This window comes from Nesoenas mayeri (assembly GCF_963082525.1).
Source record: "Nesoenas mayeri genome assembly, chromosome: 6".
NCBI classification, from domain to species: Eukaryota; Metazoa; Chordata; class Aves; order Columbiformes; family Columbidae; genus Nesoenas; species Nesoenas mayeri.
Window position 1 is genome coordinate 43,189,724 of NC_137545.1, and position 14,529 is coordinate 43,204,252.

A 14,529-nucleotide genomic window follows, 5' to 3' on the forward strand; every position below is an offset into this window, starting at 1 on the left:
CTTCGGTTATTTGAAAATCTGTGGTGTATATTGGTGCATAGTTACATTTTACAGCATGAAACTCAGCACTTCTAATTTCAGTTAGTGAATATTAGGGAAACACTGTTTTTCATAAACAGCTGCTGTTTCAGAAGAATCCAGATCTGTGTGTACAATTCATTCCAAAATCGCTTAAGGCTGAATCTTTGCAAGAACGGGAGATTTTGCAAAGACTCTTCCTGCAGGGAAAAAGAGGAGGAGGAGGAAGGAGAGGAGGCAGAGGATGAGGGTTCCTGTTGCAGACAGGAGTGGGGATGGTTTTCTTTGCCTGAAACCAGTGCCACTCCTCACGTCAGTAGCTGGTGAGGGTGGGAGGTTGGGATCTGGGGTTTGTTCGCACAGCGCTGGGCACGGACTCATCACAATTTCTGTTCTCTGCTCCCCAGGAACAAGCGCCAGGAGCAGGGGAAACGGCCTCAAGTTGCCCAGGGGAGGTTGAGGTTGGATGTGGGGAACAATTTCTTCCCCAAAGGGCTGTGCGGCATTGGAACAGGCTGCCCAGGGCAGTGCTGGAGTCACCATCCCTGGAGGGGTGGACAGACGGACATGAGGTTCTCAGGGACATGGGGCAGGGACAGGGGTGGGGGAACAGGTGGACTCGATGATCTTGAGGGTCTTTTCCAACCAAAATGATTCTGTGACTCCAAAACGTTTGTGAGTCACTGAGAGTCCTGTGGGAACTGGGCCAGTTGTCGGGCGGGTGAATAACCCCAGTACTGACACAGCTTTTGGGATCAGTGTCAGTAGTTTTGCACAGACTTACAGAGTTTCTAGATAATCAATAATAGACATTTCATTTAAATACACTGTTTTTGCCTCAGTAATCATCTGGCACATGAACAGTTCCATTCCAAAAGATTTCGGAGTCAGCTTTGTGTTGTGCTGCCCACACTAGATGGTGTTTATCTGTCACGATACCGGTGTCAGGGCACAGCACCCGGGCGTCCCCACCTGCTCCACAGCTCAGGGTGGCTGAGGGGACCCGCAGGATCCTTTGTGGCAGAAACCCAGCAAAGCAGCTTGGGGACCGGGGGAGGTTTAGCCCCATCCAAATGATGGACAGCTAATTAACTGAACTTGCAGTGCTGGGAGCACAGGGAGAAAAATAGGAATGAAGTGTTGGTAAACTCAGGGTCCGGTCTTATTGCATTGCTAAACCGCTTACTTTTCTGGGAGTAATGTTAATCAGCTCCTGCAGAAGAGGAACTAATTGCACAGCAGGCAAATTACCTGGATTTATTGAGTTTAAGTGAGGCCTCAGCCTCTGCAGCCCAGCACCGTCCTGCGGGTCTGAGCGCCTGCACCGCGTGTGTGCAGGGGTGTAACACCCACACCAACCATAACCTGACACAGTAATGACGTGTGCACATAGCGGTGTGCGTTAGCTAATTAATGTGGTGTGTAGGACACATGAAAGCCGCTCAAGGAGGATGCGGGAAGTGCCCGAGTGATTCTGTCCTGCCACGGGTGGTGGCGCCCGTGAAGCCCAGTTCTGGTGTTTGCCTGCATTGCACATAAACCGCTCCGCTCCCGTTGTCTTGCTTTTGGGAAAAATTCCAGGAGCTGGTTTTAGATCAGTGTTTGCACAGGGCTTTCTCCAAACACAGGAGCTCCCATGGAAGCTGAGCTGTAACTGGGCAGAAGCGCCAGTGCTGGGAATGTTGCACTGCAGAGATTCAGGTGCCTGATGTGACCCTCGAGCATCAGATATTCCACGCAGGCTTCACAAGAAGTTCACCAAATAACCAAATAAACAAGTTAATTTTGGTGAGCGAATCCTTTGCAGACAGGCCAAGGCCACTAACATGTTCGTGTGTGGTTGTACTTGGTGCATTGAGCCTTTACAAAACCCAACCTCGCCCACTTTGCTGTTGGTTTTGAATCTGAGGGCACAAACATGACCAATACTTGACTGGCAAATCTTGATCCACTGCCACGTTAACATCCCCAGAGCTCCTCACTGGCCGAGCTTGTAGTTATGAGGATGCTGAGACCTCAACCCATCTGTCACCCGTTTGTGTGATGGAGCTCTGCATGGACACATTTGGGCTTAAAACCCATCCTTGGGGCAACCCCTCTAGCTGTGCACTTGAATATGTGTGTGTGTGGGTACCGTGCATTGTGTGGGAGCCATGGGTTGGTGTGTACATCATGTGAGAGCTGTGGGTTGGTGGATACATGGTATAAGAGCTTTGGGTTGGTGGTACATCGTGTGTAAGAACTGTGAGTTGGTGTGCACATGGTGTGTAAGAGCTGTGTGTTGGTGGGTACATGTTGTGAGAGCTGTGGCTTGGTGGGTATGTCATGTTTAAGAGCTCTGGGTTGGTGGGTACATGTTGTGAGAGCTGTGGCTTGGTGGGTATGTCATGTTTAAGAGCTCTGGGTTGGTGGGTACATCGTATGTAAGAACTGTGAGTTGGTGTGCACATGGTGTGTAAGAGCCGTGGGTTGGTGGGTACATGTTGTGAGAGCTGTGGCTTGGTGGGTAGATGGTGTGTAAGAGCTGTGGATTGGTGGGTACATGTTGTGAGAGCCGTGGGTTAATGGGTACATCATGTGTAAGAGCTCTGGGTTGATGGATACATAATGTGTATGAGCTGTGGGTTGGTGGGTACGTGGTATAAGAGCTTTGGGTTTGGTGGTACATCGTGTGTAATAACTGTGAGTTGGTGGGTGCATGGTGTTTAAGAGCTGTGGCTTGGTGGGTATGTGTTGTAAGAGCCATGGGTTGGTGGGCACATGGTGTGTAAGAGCCATGGGTTGGTGGGTACATGTTGTAAGAGCTCTGGGTTGGTGGGTACATGGTGTGTAAGAACTGTGGTTTGGTGGTACGTGATGTGTAAGAGCTCTGGGTTGGTGGGTACATGATGTGTAAGAGCTCTGGGTTGGTGGGTACATCACGTGTAAGAGCTGTGGGTTGGTGGGTACATGGTATTAGAGCTTTGGGTTGGTGGTACCTCGTGTGTAAGAACTGTGAGTTGGTGTGCACATGGTGTGTAAGAGCCGTGAGTTGGTGGGCACACGTTGGTGCAGTAACTCCAAGCCCTGTTCCTGCCAACTGCAGCGAGCGCTTTTCATTTCATGTCAACTCTAAATGCAGAAGAACCATAAAGCAGATATTTATAGGGAAACAGGACATCTTAACACAAAGAGAAGTTGCACTCTGACTGGATTTGCCCGTTGTAAGGATTTATAATCCTGTTAGGAGAGATTACGCCTGGTAATTTTATGCACATTTAGTCTCCCTGTAAGGCAAAGCTGAGGCATTAAACTCTCTCCGCTAAGCATTTCAGATTGGATTTGCAGTGCTGTTCTGGATGCAGGAGGCCAAAATTCCATCCACTATCCCATGACAATGCTCCTGAAGTGCCTCTGGAGATGGGATTGTGGGGGTGGCGGCTGCGGGGAGCTCTGCCTTGCTCCTCGCTGATATTTAAGTTGCTGTACGTAGAATTTATTTATAGTCAAAATGTGTGAGGTAGTGAAATGTACTGTAGTGTCACTGAATAAATTCCACAGTGTCTTTCAAAAGGTATTTTTTCTTTTTTCCTCTTTTCTTTTGTTTTCTTTTCTTTTCTTTTTGTTTTCAACTAGGACCCCTACTATGGCTGGTGGCCTATTTTCTATTGACAGAAACTACTTTGAAGAGATAGGAACTTACGATGCAGGAATGGATATCTGGGGTGGCGAGAATCTTGAAATGTCTTTTAGGGTAATTGCCGTTTTCCTTCATTTTCTGTCAAAACCCACAGTTGTGCTGTAACGCTGCGGACAGGGCGCTTCTGCTTGAGCTGTCACGCAAGTCATGGCTTCATGTCAATCCTCCAGATATTTGGCAATGCCTCATTATAGTATTTTGGTCCTTTTTACTGCATGAAATGTTTTATTACTGTTTGACGATTTTTACACTTTCAAAATAATATCTATTTTAGTAATACCTTTATAAAAGAAACAAGACTTTCCATGAGCTAGTGAAAATGCTAACTGGCCTAAACGAGATGTACATTTGTATAGTATAAATAAAAATAATTTAAAAAAATTCAAATATGTATTTTAACAGCAATTTTTGAAAGTGTATGTCATTATGAACTTGCAAGTTCTGGCAGAAAAGGGGCTGCACTGGGGACAGGGGTGTTGCCCATGACAAGGATCAAATCTCTTGGGGTGAAATGCATTTGGTCATTGTCCTTCAGACATAAAGGAGAATGGGAAGATTGAGCCTTTGATAAGTAATCGTTAGAAAGGATGTTGGAAATTACTTTGGACATCTTTGATGTGTAACAATTTATGCATTTTAAGTAAATATACAAAATAAACCCTGGTGTGCCTCTGTAGTACCCATAGCACATCATGGGGATATCCTCCTTTTTTATTTCATATTTTCTGTCCAGCCTGGGCTTGTGGACCATTTTCTATGGACAGAAGCTCTTTTGAAGATATTTGTGAAGCAGGTATTTCTAGAGAGGATCAACTGAGAATTTGAAAGCATTTTCAGGCCATTTTCTATAAGCTGTAATAGTTTAGAAGGGTAGAGTTACTTCTTCTGAGCGTTAACGTCTTAGATCAGTGGATTTCCACATTTTTTGGTGTAGAGACCCCTAAGAATATTCCTCAGATGTATGTAGGCCCCTATGTAGGAGTTTACTTTAACTTAAGCCCTTTAGTAAGCTTGTTTTTCACGTCTTTAGAAGTGATCCTAGCAGCCCAGCACTGCTTTAAAGTGTTAAAGATGTGCCTCCCGTAGACTAAATCTGTGTATTGCTGCTTATTTTTCAGCAAGTGTCAGCGTACGTGATTTCCGTGAAGTATGTTCACCTAGTTTAGTGAAATGTTAAGATCAGAATTGCTGCTGCACATTAAACCCTGGCAGAGGGAAGAATCTCAAAGCTGGCGTTTGTTGTCACTTTTTCAGGACCAATTTTGTGTCATCATTGCAAAAGGTCCTATTTTCATTAGCGAGGCGTCTAAAATATTTAACTGGTTTTTTTGGAAGAACGCTGGGTTTACATCATCAAAATTATACTCCCCGAAAAACCAACTTTAATAAAAAGGGGCAAACAAGGCGATTTTTATTAAGAATAGCTGGAAGCGGATTCTCTGTGGGCTCCTTTTGGCAGGGGCTATTTTTGTTAACAAAGATACAAGCATTGATCATTTTTCTGTCAGGCCTTGTAAGCGCAACAGAATAAAACAATTTCCAATTCCACGGCCTTTTCGTGCTCCCTGGTGTAATAGATTCATTTTGGCAGAAAGCGTTTGATCTTCTGCTGAGAGCAGCATGTGAGCAAATCTGCAGCTTCCAGCTGCACTAAACTCCATATCCTTAATGCACGCTCTTGCTTGAATAATGCCAATATATGTGCAAAACCTGAAGTTTAGCAATTTAATGGTGGTTTTCTGTCTTCATCTCATGCTGTTCTGCTCTGTCGGGATTCCTGGTGTGGGTCATTCAGCTCCTGGGTGGGATGATTTGGGGTTTGCGTAATATTAATAATATTTGGAGGGTTTGTTTTTATTATTATTTTATTTTCCTCCCCTAAATAATCGCTGCTTGAGTCTCACTTCAAATTGGACTTGAATTCTATTCAATTGCCTGTGTGAGTAAGCCAGCGATGGGCTTAATTTATATGAATTTAGAGAGGGTGCTTGTCATGCGATCTGAATTTTGTCTTTAAATTAAAAATGTCAGTATAAAATATGTGGAAAAACAAAGGCCAAGGGTTGCCATGCTCTCCACAGAGAGCCCCAGGGATAAAAGCGGGGAAGCAGTTCTACCCTTATTAAAATAAAATAAAACAAACATTATTTTATTTGTTAGAACTGAGGCAGAGCGGGCGAGGAGAAGAACTGCGTGAGTTTTGGGGCACTATTAGAGGACATTATATGCTCAGAAGGTTTTCCCAGTTGAATTTCAAGAGTTATTACCAGCCTGGAACACGCACATCAGCCCAATAAGAGGGCAAAACCAGAAATACAATGATGTGCTTCCAGTGCCAGGAGATGACCATGGAAATGCCAGCAACCACGCAATTTCTTGGTATTTAGAGCTTTCATCTGTAAAGAAAATCACCAAAATAGTTGAGTACATCAAGTATCAACAAAATACCAAGGCCTGTGGGTTTAAAAAATGTATCTGCTGTAAAACACATGCAGCAAATTGGTAGCGAAGAGCATGGAGGGGCTGGGGAGGCTCCTCCAGCCGCCGCCTGCAAACCTGCACTTTTAATTTGCTCTTGAATTCTGTCAGTGGTTTTTTTCCCAATCAGAGCATACCCTGAAAACCTGATAGTCAGAAAGGAGCTCAAGTAGCTTTGGAAAGGGGATTAAAAATAATCAGTTCATCAGAAAAAAAAAAAAAAGAACAAATAAAAAAAACGGTTATTTGCTAGAATAATCCAAATAGGCCAAAGCAAGGCTGGAGAAAGGAAATGCCCACTCTGCTCCAACAGCAATGAACTGCTGGGTATTCTCTGTTTTCCGGCAGCTGCAGAAGTGCAGAAGAGGGTGTGCAAACGTTTCCTGAGTGCTGTGGTTTATTCATATGTTGTTCTCCACGTCTGAAATTTCTGTCTTTACTGTCGTAGGAAGTCTTGTATTAAATGAATAATGAGCAAGGACATTTAATTCACTTGTAACTTAGTGTAGTATTCAATCCATGGAAATACTGATATGATAGCACATGTAAATTTCATGTCAGATTATTTTCAGAAGTTCACCCTGACGTTGACGTTAATTTTGTGTGTTGGCGAGCGGAATTTGAGGTATATAAATCGCAATCACCTGGCAAGCAGATTGGAAATCTCTCTCTCTCTGCTTTTCAATATTCCTTAGCTGTTTCACTATATTAACTAACTTTAGGAGCAGAGTTTGCTCAGAGATTGTACTCAAAATACATTTGTATGCTTACATTTAAAGCACACGTTTTTCCCTTCCTTTGGACTGCATTAATATTTCTGTATGTTAGGATTATTTGGTTTCTATATGGAATCAAGATATACCGGTCGATTTCATTATAGACATCTTTGGTATTACAGTTTTCAGGATTTCTTTCTTTTTCCTCATTGTGACTCATGCATCACTGTATAGCAGCCAGCAAGCTTAACTCATTTAACGTAACTGTGTGTACGTGTTTGCTTGCTTGCTGACTGCACTAGTCTTTGGGGTTTTTTTACCGTAGCTTTGATCTGTGCGTGTACACAAGATGTTTAATCTGACACCATCATCAATAAACACTCGTGTACCAAAAAGACCCCTTTATGTAAAAAAATATTTTCTAAAATGGCATAAATAGAATTATGAACATGTAAAGCGTTTCCTTGTGGTGTTTCTGTAACCTGAAGAAGTTTATCCTGATATCCGATCTAAACCTCCAGCCACCCAAACACACGCAAACATGGGCAGAGCTACATGAGTATTTTTACTGCTTGTTCTAAGATGAGGAGTGAAGCCCCAAAGTTGTTTCATTTTTATTTGCCTGCAGATTATTATTAGCCTTAAATATTTCTGAGATTTGCGGGAACTGGCATTGACTCAGTGTTGGAAAATAACAGAAAAGGAGAAAACGCTGAGGGCGGGCTGCAGGGAGGTCACACCGAGTTTGATGCGGTCATTTTATGCAGTAATGGGAATGGTTTTAAAATGTCTGCGAAATCAAAGGTAGTTCTAAATAATTCATGCCTATATTGAAACAGGGATCATTTATGTGGGCAAATACAAGCCTTAGTTTCAATTCTATGGCATGCAATGTTTTACCACAAACTCTGAAGGAATTAGTATTTGTAAGCAAAAAGAGAAGTAGGAGATGAGTTAATCTCGTGTGGCTTTATTAAAAGCTAAATTACAACCTGCTGGGTTTGACCGCTCGTTTTCCAGACCGAGGAAATGGGGCAGATCTGCTGCATGTTCTGCAGCAAAATATTACAATAAGGGGCATTTTGGAAATAATCTCCCGAGTCGGGAGGAGATGGAGATGGATGGGAACTGGTGATGCTGAAGGCCGAGATGTCAGGCGGGGGACAGGGCATGGTCAGAGTGTCTGAACTGGAAAGTTGCAGCTGGATTTGGGTTTATTTTCACTGAATAACTTTTCACAAACGGTGGGGAATAAACTCCTGGAATGTGCTGGGTTGGAAGACACAGAGAGGGGTTTGAAGTCTGATGGAAGTACCATGGTTAGTGGATTTGGGAGAATCCGCCCAGGGGGAAGGAGAAGGGTTAAACTCCAGAGGAGAGGGGAAGGGAGGCACCTTCAACCTTCCAAATTACGATGTGACAGTAACTGGTTTATGAACAATTCAGCATGAAAATTAGAGTTCAAACTATTTTTTTAATGAGATACCTCTATCATGTGCAGGAATATTTGCAGCCTGGCTGTGTTTAGTCCTTCGGTGCTTTTGGTCACCACCAGGGCCTGGATTGGCCATTATGGTGGAAAGGAGGTTGGTAAATAGGAATATTGCTGCCCCCAGGGCTGGGGTTCACACAGGGACTTTGGGATGATGAGAAGGACTGTAATAAAGCAATAATTCATGCAATCATTGCCACGTTCGGAAAATCTGGGCACGTTGGAGGAAAGATATAGGTCATTGGAAAAATCTGATTCCCAAGCTGTTGGATCAAGTAGATTCTACTCTTGGAAATTTTACTGGATTAAAAAATGTTATTAATATTAAAATTGAAAAGCCCGCAGCAAAATGTAATGGCAGTTTTTCTCAAAAACTCTTGGAGAATTAACACGGAGCAGCCACCAGTGTCAGTAAAAAGCTGCTGGTGGGTATTAAATACCTGGACTGTGGTGTTGGCTACAAAAAGCTCTTCAGTCGCAAAGAATCCGGGACAATTCTGGTGTTCAGTATAGTTGTGATGAGGAGTGATCACATGTGTTACTGTACTGTGTCTGCTCTGTGGTAGGAACACAACTCTGGAATCCCACAATCCTGAACCGTGATGAGTCGTTTTCCCAGGGAATACTGAGGAATGCTGGCTTGCCTTTTTAATAATATTGAAAAGATTAAAACCCTTTTCTTGTGAACAGAGCTGCAGATTCATCTGCATTCCTGTGACAACTGGAGGAGATAGCAGATCGTACAAGCAGAGCCAAAAATGGGCTTCAAAAACTGCACAGGGATACAAATCTTTAAAACAATGCTGGCGTGGGAGGGATTTCCTGCCGGGGTGGTTGTTGGAGTGGGGAGCACGAGCAACCTGGGGGAAATGCTGAGCTTTTGGTGGAAAAGCTCCTATAATTTCATGTGCTCGTTAGTGCCCTGGCCATAACGAACCTGTAGCATCTATGGCAGTTTGGTGCACGTTCGTTCCCTTTTTGGCGCAGTCGCCTGTTCCTCAGCATCAGCAGCTCCAGGTCTCACCTGAACTGGTTGTCACTGAGCCACAAAGCACAAGATGTTAAACACAAGGATATCTCGATGTTGTTGTTGCTTATCCCAGCAGAGTATATCACTTAGCATGCTAATGAAATTATATAAAAGGGTTTGCCCTGATGAAGTAAGATCTGCGTTAAGTTACTATGGTAACTTCTGCCTGTGTGGAGGAGCTCTAATTACAAGGCTGCACCAGCTTTCCTGCTTAAAACACCCAATGTTTCTTAAATTCTCTGTTTTATTACCAAGAGGTATTGTAAATGTCAGTCCTGCTGGCTGCTTAGGAGGAGGCTAAAGGAAAGGGTGGGCTGAGCCTAAATCAGGAGCTGGGCAGTTGGTGAGTCCTTTCGTGATGCCAAAAATGTCAGGGAAACTTAATGAGGAGTGAATCCTGAGGAATAAATATTGTCTGGCAGAACAGCAGAGTTGCGAACACTGTGGGCATCCCATGGGAATCCTCGCTGTGTTGCCCGTGTTGTGTCTCCAGTTCTGCAAACCTGGACCTTCAGCCTTTGGTTTGTTCCGTAGTTCTGTTCAGAGCCCAGAGAGATGGAACGTTGCAGAGCAGTGGTTAACATGCACACTGATTCATATCAGACCAAAACACTAGTGATTTGACAGGAAAATAGGTTATTTCATTTATCAACAGGGTTTTATAGCCCAGAATTATTTTATTTTATATATATATATTTGTGCAGATATCTTGAAGGCACCGAGATTACTCAGAGTACAGATTTTGTCTCCAGTAGCAGAAAGGGACAGTTTACACCTAGAACTTCATCAAATTCTCTTCTTTGCCTGTAACTATTTTTGGTTTTTTTGAGTTGATCATGATATTCACCAGCATAGGAACCAGAGAACATACATTTTGTGTCCGTGCTTCACCTCTGTGGTTTTGTCATGTTCGTGGCTGTGTGATGTTCAGAGTACCTCTGCTTGCTGCTTTCTGTCGCTGTCTGTGATGCTCACCCACATCTGCTGGACCTTTGCTCGGGGTGGGCATCAACATCGCTCTGCTTTCAAAAATAGAGACAGATATCTATTTATATATATGTATGAAAGTGAAAGTTCTGTTTCTTTACATATTTTGAAAAAAAAATCTATTAGATTATAGAATATATTATAATATTAATATTAACATTAATAATTTTAAATCCTGGAAAATTCAAATACACAGATGACATCCCTCCCCTAAGCTTAACCCACTACAGCCTGGCTCCTTCCTAAGGCCACGGCTGGTGTATATTTATGTTGTGAGGCCACAGAACCATGTGAACCATTCACCCACGTTGCAGTTAAAGCGTTTCCACTGCTACCAAGAGTTGTGCCCCTGCTCTTTCCTTATAAACTTTTACTTTAAATTCCCTGTTTGAATTGTGACCTGGGGGAAATAAATCAGGAGTGAGCCGCTCCCGGTCCCCCAGAGCATTGCTGTGAACCGGGTGTGTTTCCTAGTTGTTTGGCTCATCGTTCTGTGCGTGTTTGGGTTCCAGATCTGGCAGTGCGGCGGCTCCCTGGAGATCGTCACCTGCTCGCACGTGGGGCACGTGTTCCGCAAGGCCACGCCGTACACCTTCCCCGGGGGCACCGGCCACGTCATCAACAAGAACAACAGGAGACTGGCTGAGGTCTGGATGGACGAGTTCAAGGACTTCTTCTATATCATATCCCCAGGTGAGAGATTATTTCCTGGTCGTATGGTGTTCTCTAAAGCTGTCTGGAAAATGGGAAAGTGTTAAATGTAAAGCACATGCGGGTAAGTGCAGATGTGCATGCGTGGGTATGTACTAAACAGTGAGAAATAACAGCGGAAGTGCTTTCACACAATCACACAATCCCAGGATGTCAGGAGTTGAAGGGCCCTGGAAAGCTCATCCAGTGCAATCCCCCCATGGAGCAGGAACACCCAGATGAGGTTACACAGGAAGGTGTCCAGGCGGGTTGGAATGTCTGCACAGAAGGAGACTCCACAACCCCCTGGGCAGCCTGGGCCAGGCTCTGACACCCTCACCATGAAGAAGTTTCTTCTCATATTGAAGTGGAACCTCCCGTGTTCCAGTTTGTACCCATTACCCCTTGTAGAGTGGGGGCTCCAGAACCTGTTGGTATCTCCAGATCCTGTTTGTCCTCTACTGTCAGTGCTTCTTCCAAGTCACCATGAGGATGAGTTGCTGCCGTCAGGTGGAAGAACAGGTCCACAGTGAAAGCTGCTGATGTTTGTCACGACTAAACGGACACCACGTGCCACATATGATGGACATGCACGGTGGGTTCCACTTGTACTGGATTTAACAAAACGCAGAGGATAAACATACCATGAGTGAGAAACAACCGCGGTGAGAGCATCCTCTTAAATATGGAAATTGAACTTTGTGAGATAGGCAGGATCATGCCCTTTATAATTGGTAATTATATCTACCCAATTAAAGCTGAAAGAATGGGGCGTGTGACAGAAAATTCAGCTGACTGTTTCTAACATAATTGGTTTCTGTTCTTCTGCAAGAAGAAGGGAATAAATTGGAAAAAATAAATGTAATGCTGACAAATGGATGTCTAATATGTTGTAAAAGTGAATTCAAAACCCATGTAAGACGCAGTCAAGTTCAAACCATAAATATATCACATGGGCTTAGCTATTCCTTAATTCACTTCTCCCTTATTAAGTTCTTATTTTGTGCAGTCTCATAATAGCAAGTTCCCATTGCATTTTTGTTGAATGAAATGCATTTCTAATAATTTACCCTGAAAGCATACATTGTCATCTGAGTGTGAGGCATGCAAATACTAACAATGTATATTCACCACGAAATGTATGTGGTGAATACTTTGCGCTCTCCGTGCTTTTGTATTCTGCTTTGACAGCAGGTTTTTCTCAGCTGATTAGGAGTTAGTTGCTTTGAAGCATTGAGGTGAGCTGAAGCTCTAAAAGTAGCATACTAGGGGCTATTTAAAATACAATACAATTTAAATGAGATATTAGCAAAGTGCATTTAGAGGTGATGAGAACATTGATATATAATACATGGTAGAATAATTTCAGTTTTAAGAAGAGTGCCAGATGAAACTGCTGCTGGATAGTTTTCTAAAATGTGTTAATATTTCAGTTAAGAAAGACTTCCAAATTGGCCGTGTTGTGATTTTCTAATTCCTAAATGCAGCATTTCCAAATCCTGGATGGGAACTATTTCTGTCTCACTCTTTCTCTCTTCCATGGCTTTTCTTTTTGTTTTGGGGGCTTCTAAACAAGGATCCATTTGGTTGTGGCAGGAGTCCCTATAGGCCTTGATTTTTTGTTCATTTGGATTTTGTTACCTGTTTGGTTGGTTTTTGTTTGGTTTTTAATCCTTCATTTCCAAATAATTTCTACTGAGCTATTCTGAGTTGCTGGAGTGAGGAATTTAGTACTGAAGAAAGGTTAAGTTTGAACGTAGAACTTACTTGGTATGGCCTTCTTCAGTCAAAGCAGTAGGTGGGTGGATGAGTAGATGGGTGGATGGATGAGTAGATGGATGGGTGGATGGATGGATGCTCTCCAGGTTTGGAGGAGTGGTGAATACTGACCTGTCATCTTCTGGACTGGCCAGTATCTGCGGTTCAGCTGGGTAGAAAGTGCCCGAAATGGATGTTTGGAATCATGCAGATGCTTTTGATGCCCAAAGCCATGGTGAAACTGTCTAGAAGGACACCTGCCACATAGAGGCCAAATGAATGTTTGTTCTGAAGTTTTCTCATTAGCGCTGAGTCTGGTCCCTGTTACGTTAGCTTCTGAAATCACTTTGAATAGTCAGTTTTGCGCCACCCTTTACAATTTCCCAGGTTCCAGCGTGCAGTGGGGGAGGATTTTGTCAGCAATATTTTTTAACTTGGATGTCCAATATAAGGCTTTCTAGCCTGCGTTTCATCAGCCCGGTTCTGAGGTGAGCAGACATCCCTTCTCCCATTGAACAGACCAATTCCTGCCGCAGGCCATTTTAATTTAGGCTCCAGAGCACAGGTATAAATGTGAGACTGTCTTTAACAACCGTTTTTCAAGTCTGATATCCAGTGGGATGCACTTTCTTTTACACCAGTGTGATACCAAGGTGGCTCTGAAAATGCCGTTTCCATCCAAAAAGAGGGAAGATAAGAAGACAGAGAGTCCTTCTGCAAACAAAGTGCAATTAGCTTCTGAAATGGGCACAAATCAGCAGAAATTTAGTGCTTCTGAATGTGGTCTCTTTTTTACGCGTGCGTATCTGCACAAAATTTTGATACGTAATTCAAATAGAGAACCTATGGACAAAATTTAATTGAAAGAGAAAGGTGGCATTAGGTCAGTAATCAACTGTTGTCATCATCAACAGTGATGTTGGCAACACAAGATTTATATGAATCAAAACTTTGAATGTGTTGCTGTTTCAGGCACTGCAAAGGATTTCATTGTATGTCTCCTTTATATTTTCACATCCTTTTTTGAGTAATTTATCAATATGCTACATTGAGAGTTAAAATGTGATGATGATGATGGTCCTCAGGATTAAAAAGCAAATGGAGGAGAAAAGTACTTAGAAGTTTTAGAAAATAAAGTTGGCAATAGCATTTTAATGAAAAAAGTCTTGATAAAAATGCGTAGGAAGTAGTAGATTTTTTTTTTAATGGGTCATTTCTAAATGTCAGAAATAATTTCTCAGTATTATTAAGCTGGGTTTTTATCCTTTTGTCTGGCACGCTTTTCTCTTGGTTTATTAATCTGAAAAATACAGATCTCTAGATAATTCTGTTAGAGAACAAAGAAAGTTGCATTTTAGTAATTAGGTCTCTGAAGCTCTTATCTATCAGCCAACACTCATCTCCCCAGTTCTCCTCCGGGACCTGATTCATTTGCTTTCTTAGACGATGTCCTAAGAGAAGGAGGAACCAATGGCTCTTCACGGTGGCGGCATGTTAAATATATTTCTTGGCATAATTAGGGTGCACACCTAGTAATTATATTTCAAGGTAAAAGTCTTGATCAAACAAGTTGTAAATTGCTTTCTTGATGCTGTCTGCTTGTAAAAATCCAGCGCCGCTGACAAAGAGCCCATCTGACATTTTTTGTGGTCTTAGACATATTTGAAATTGCTGCCTTCCC

The 14,529-nt window shown here is 42.9% G+C and overlaps 1 protein-coding gene across 3 annotated transcripts in view; it reads left to right on the top strand.

Moving 5' to 3' along the window:
- Nucleotides 1-14,529, top strand: part of GALNT13 (polypeptide N-acetylgalactosaminyltransferase 13) — a gene marked incomplete at both ends in the record, with an annotated part of 98,140 nt that overhangs the window by 57,409 nt on the left and 26,202 nt on the right. For all 3 annotated transcript variants that reach the window (XM_080346946.1, XM_080346944.1, XM_080346945.1), the window contains 2 exons: nt 3,634-3,751; nt 10,913-11,093. In XM_080346946.1, coding sequence (XP_080203072.1) covers nt 3,634-3,751; nt 10,913-11,093 — 299 coding nt within the window. The remainder of the gene's footprint in view (nt 1-3,633; nt 3,752-10,912; nt 11,094-14,529) is intronic.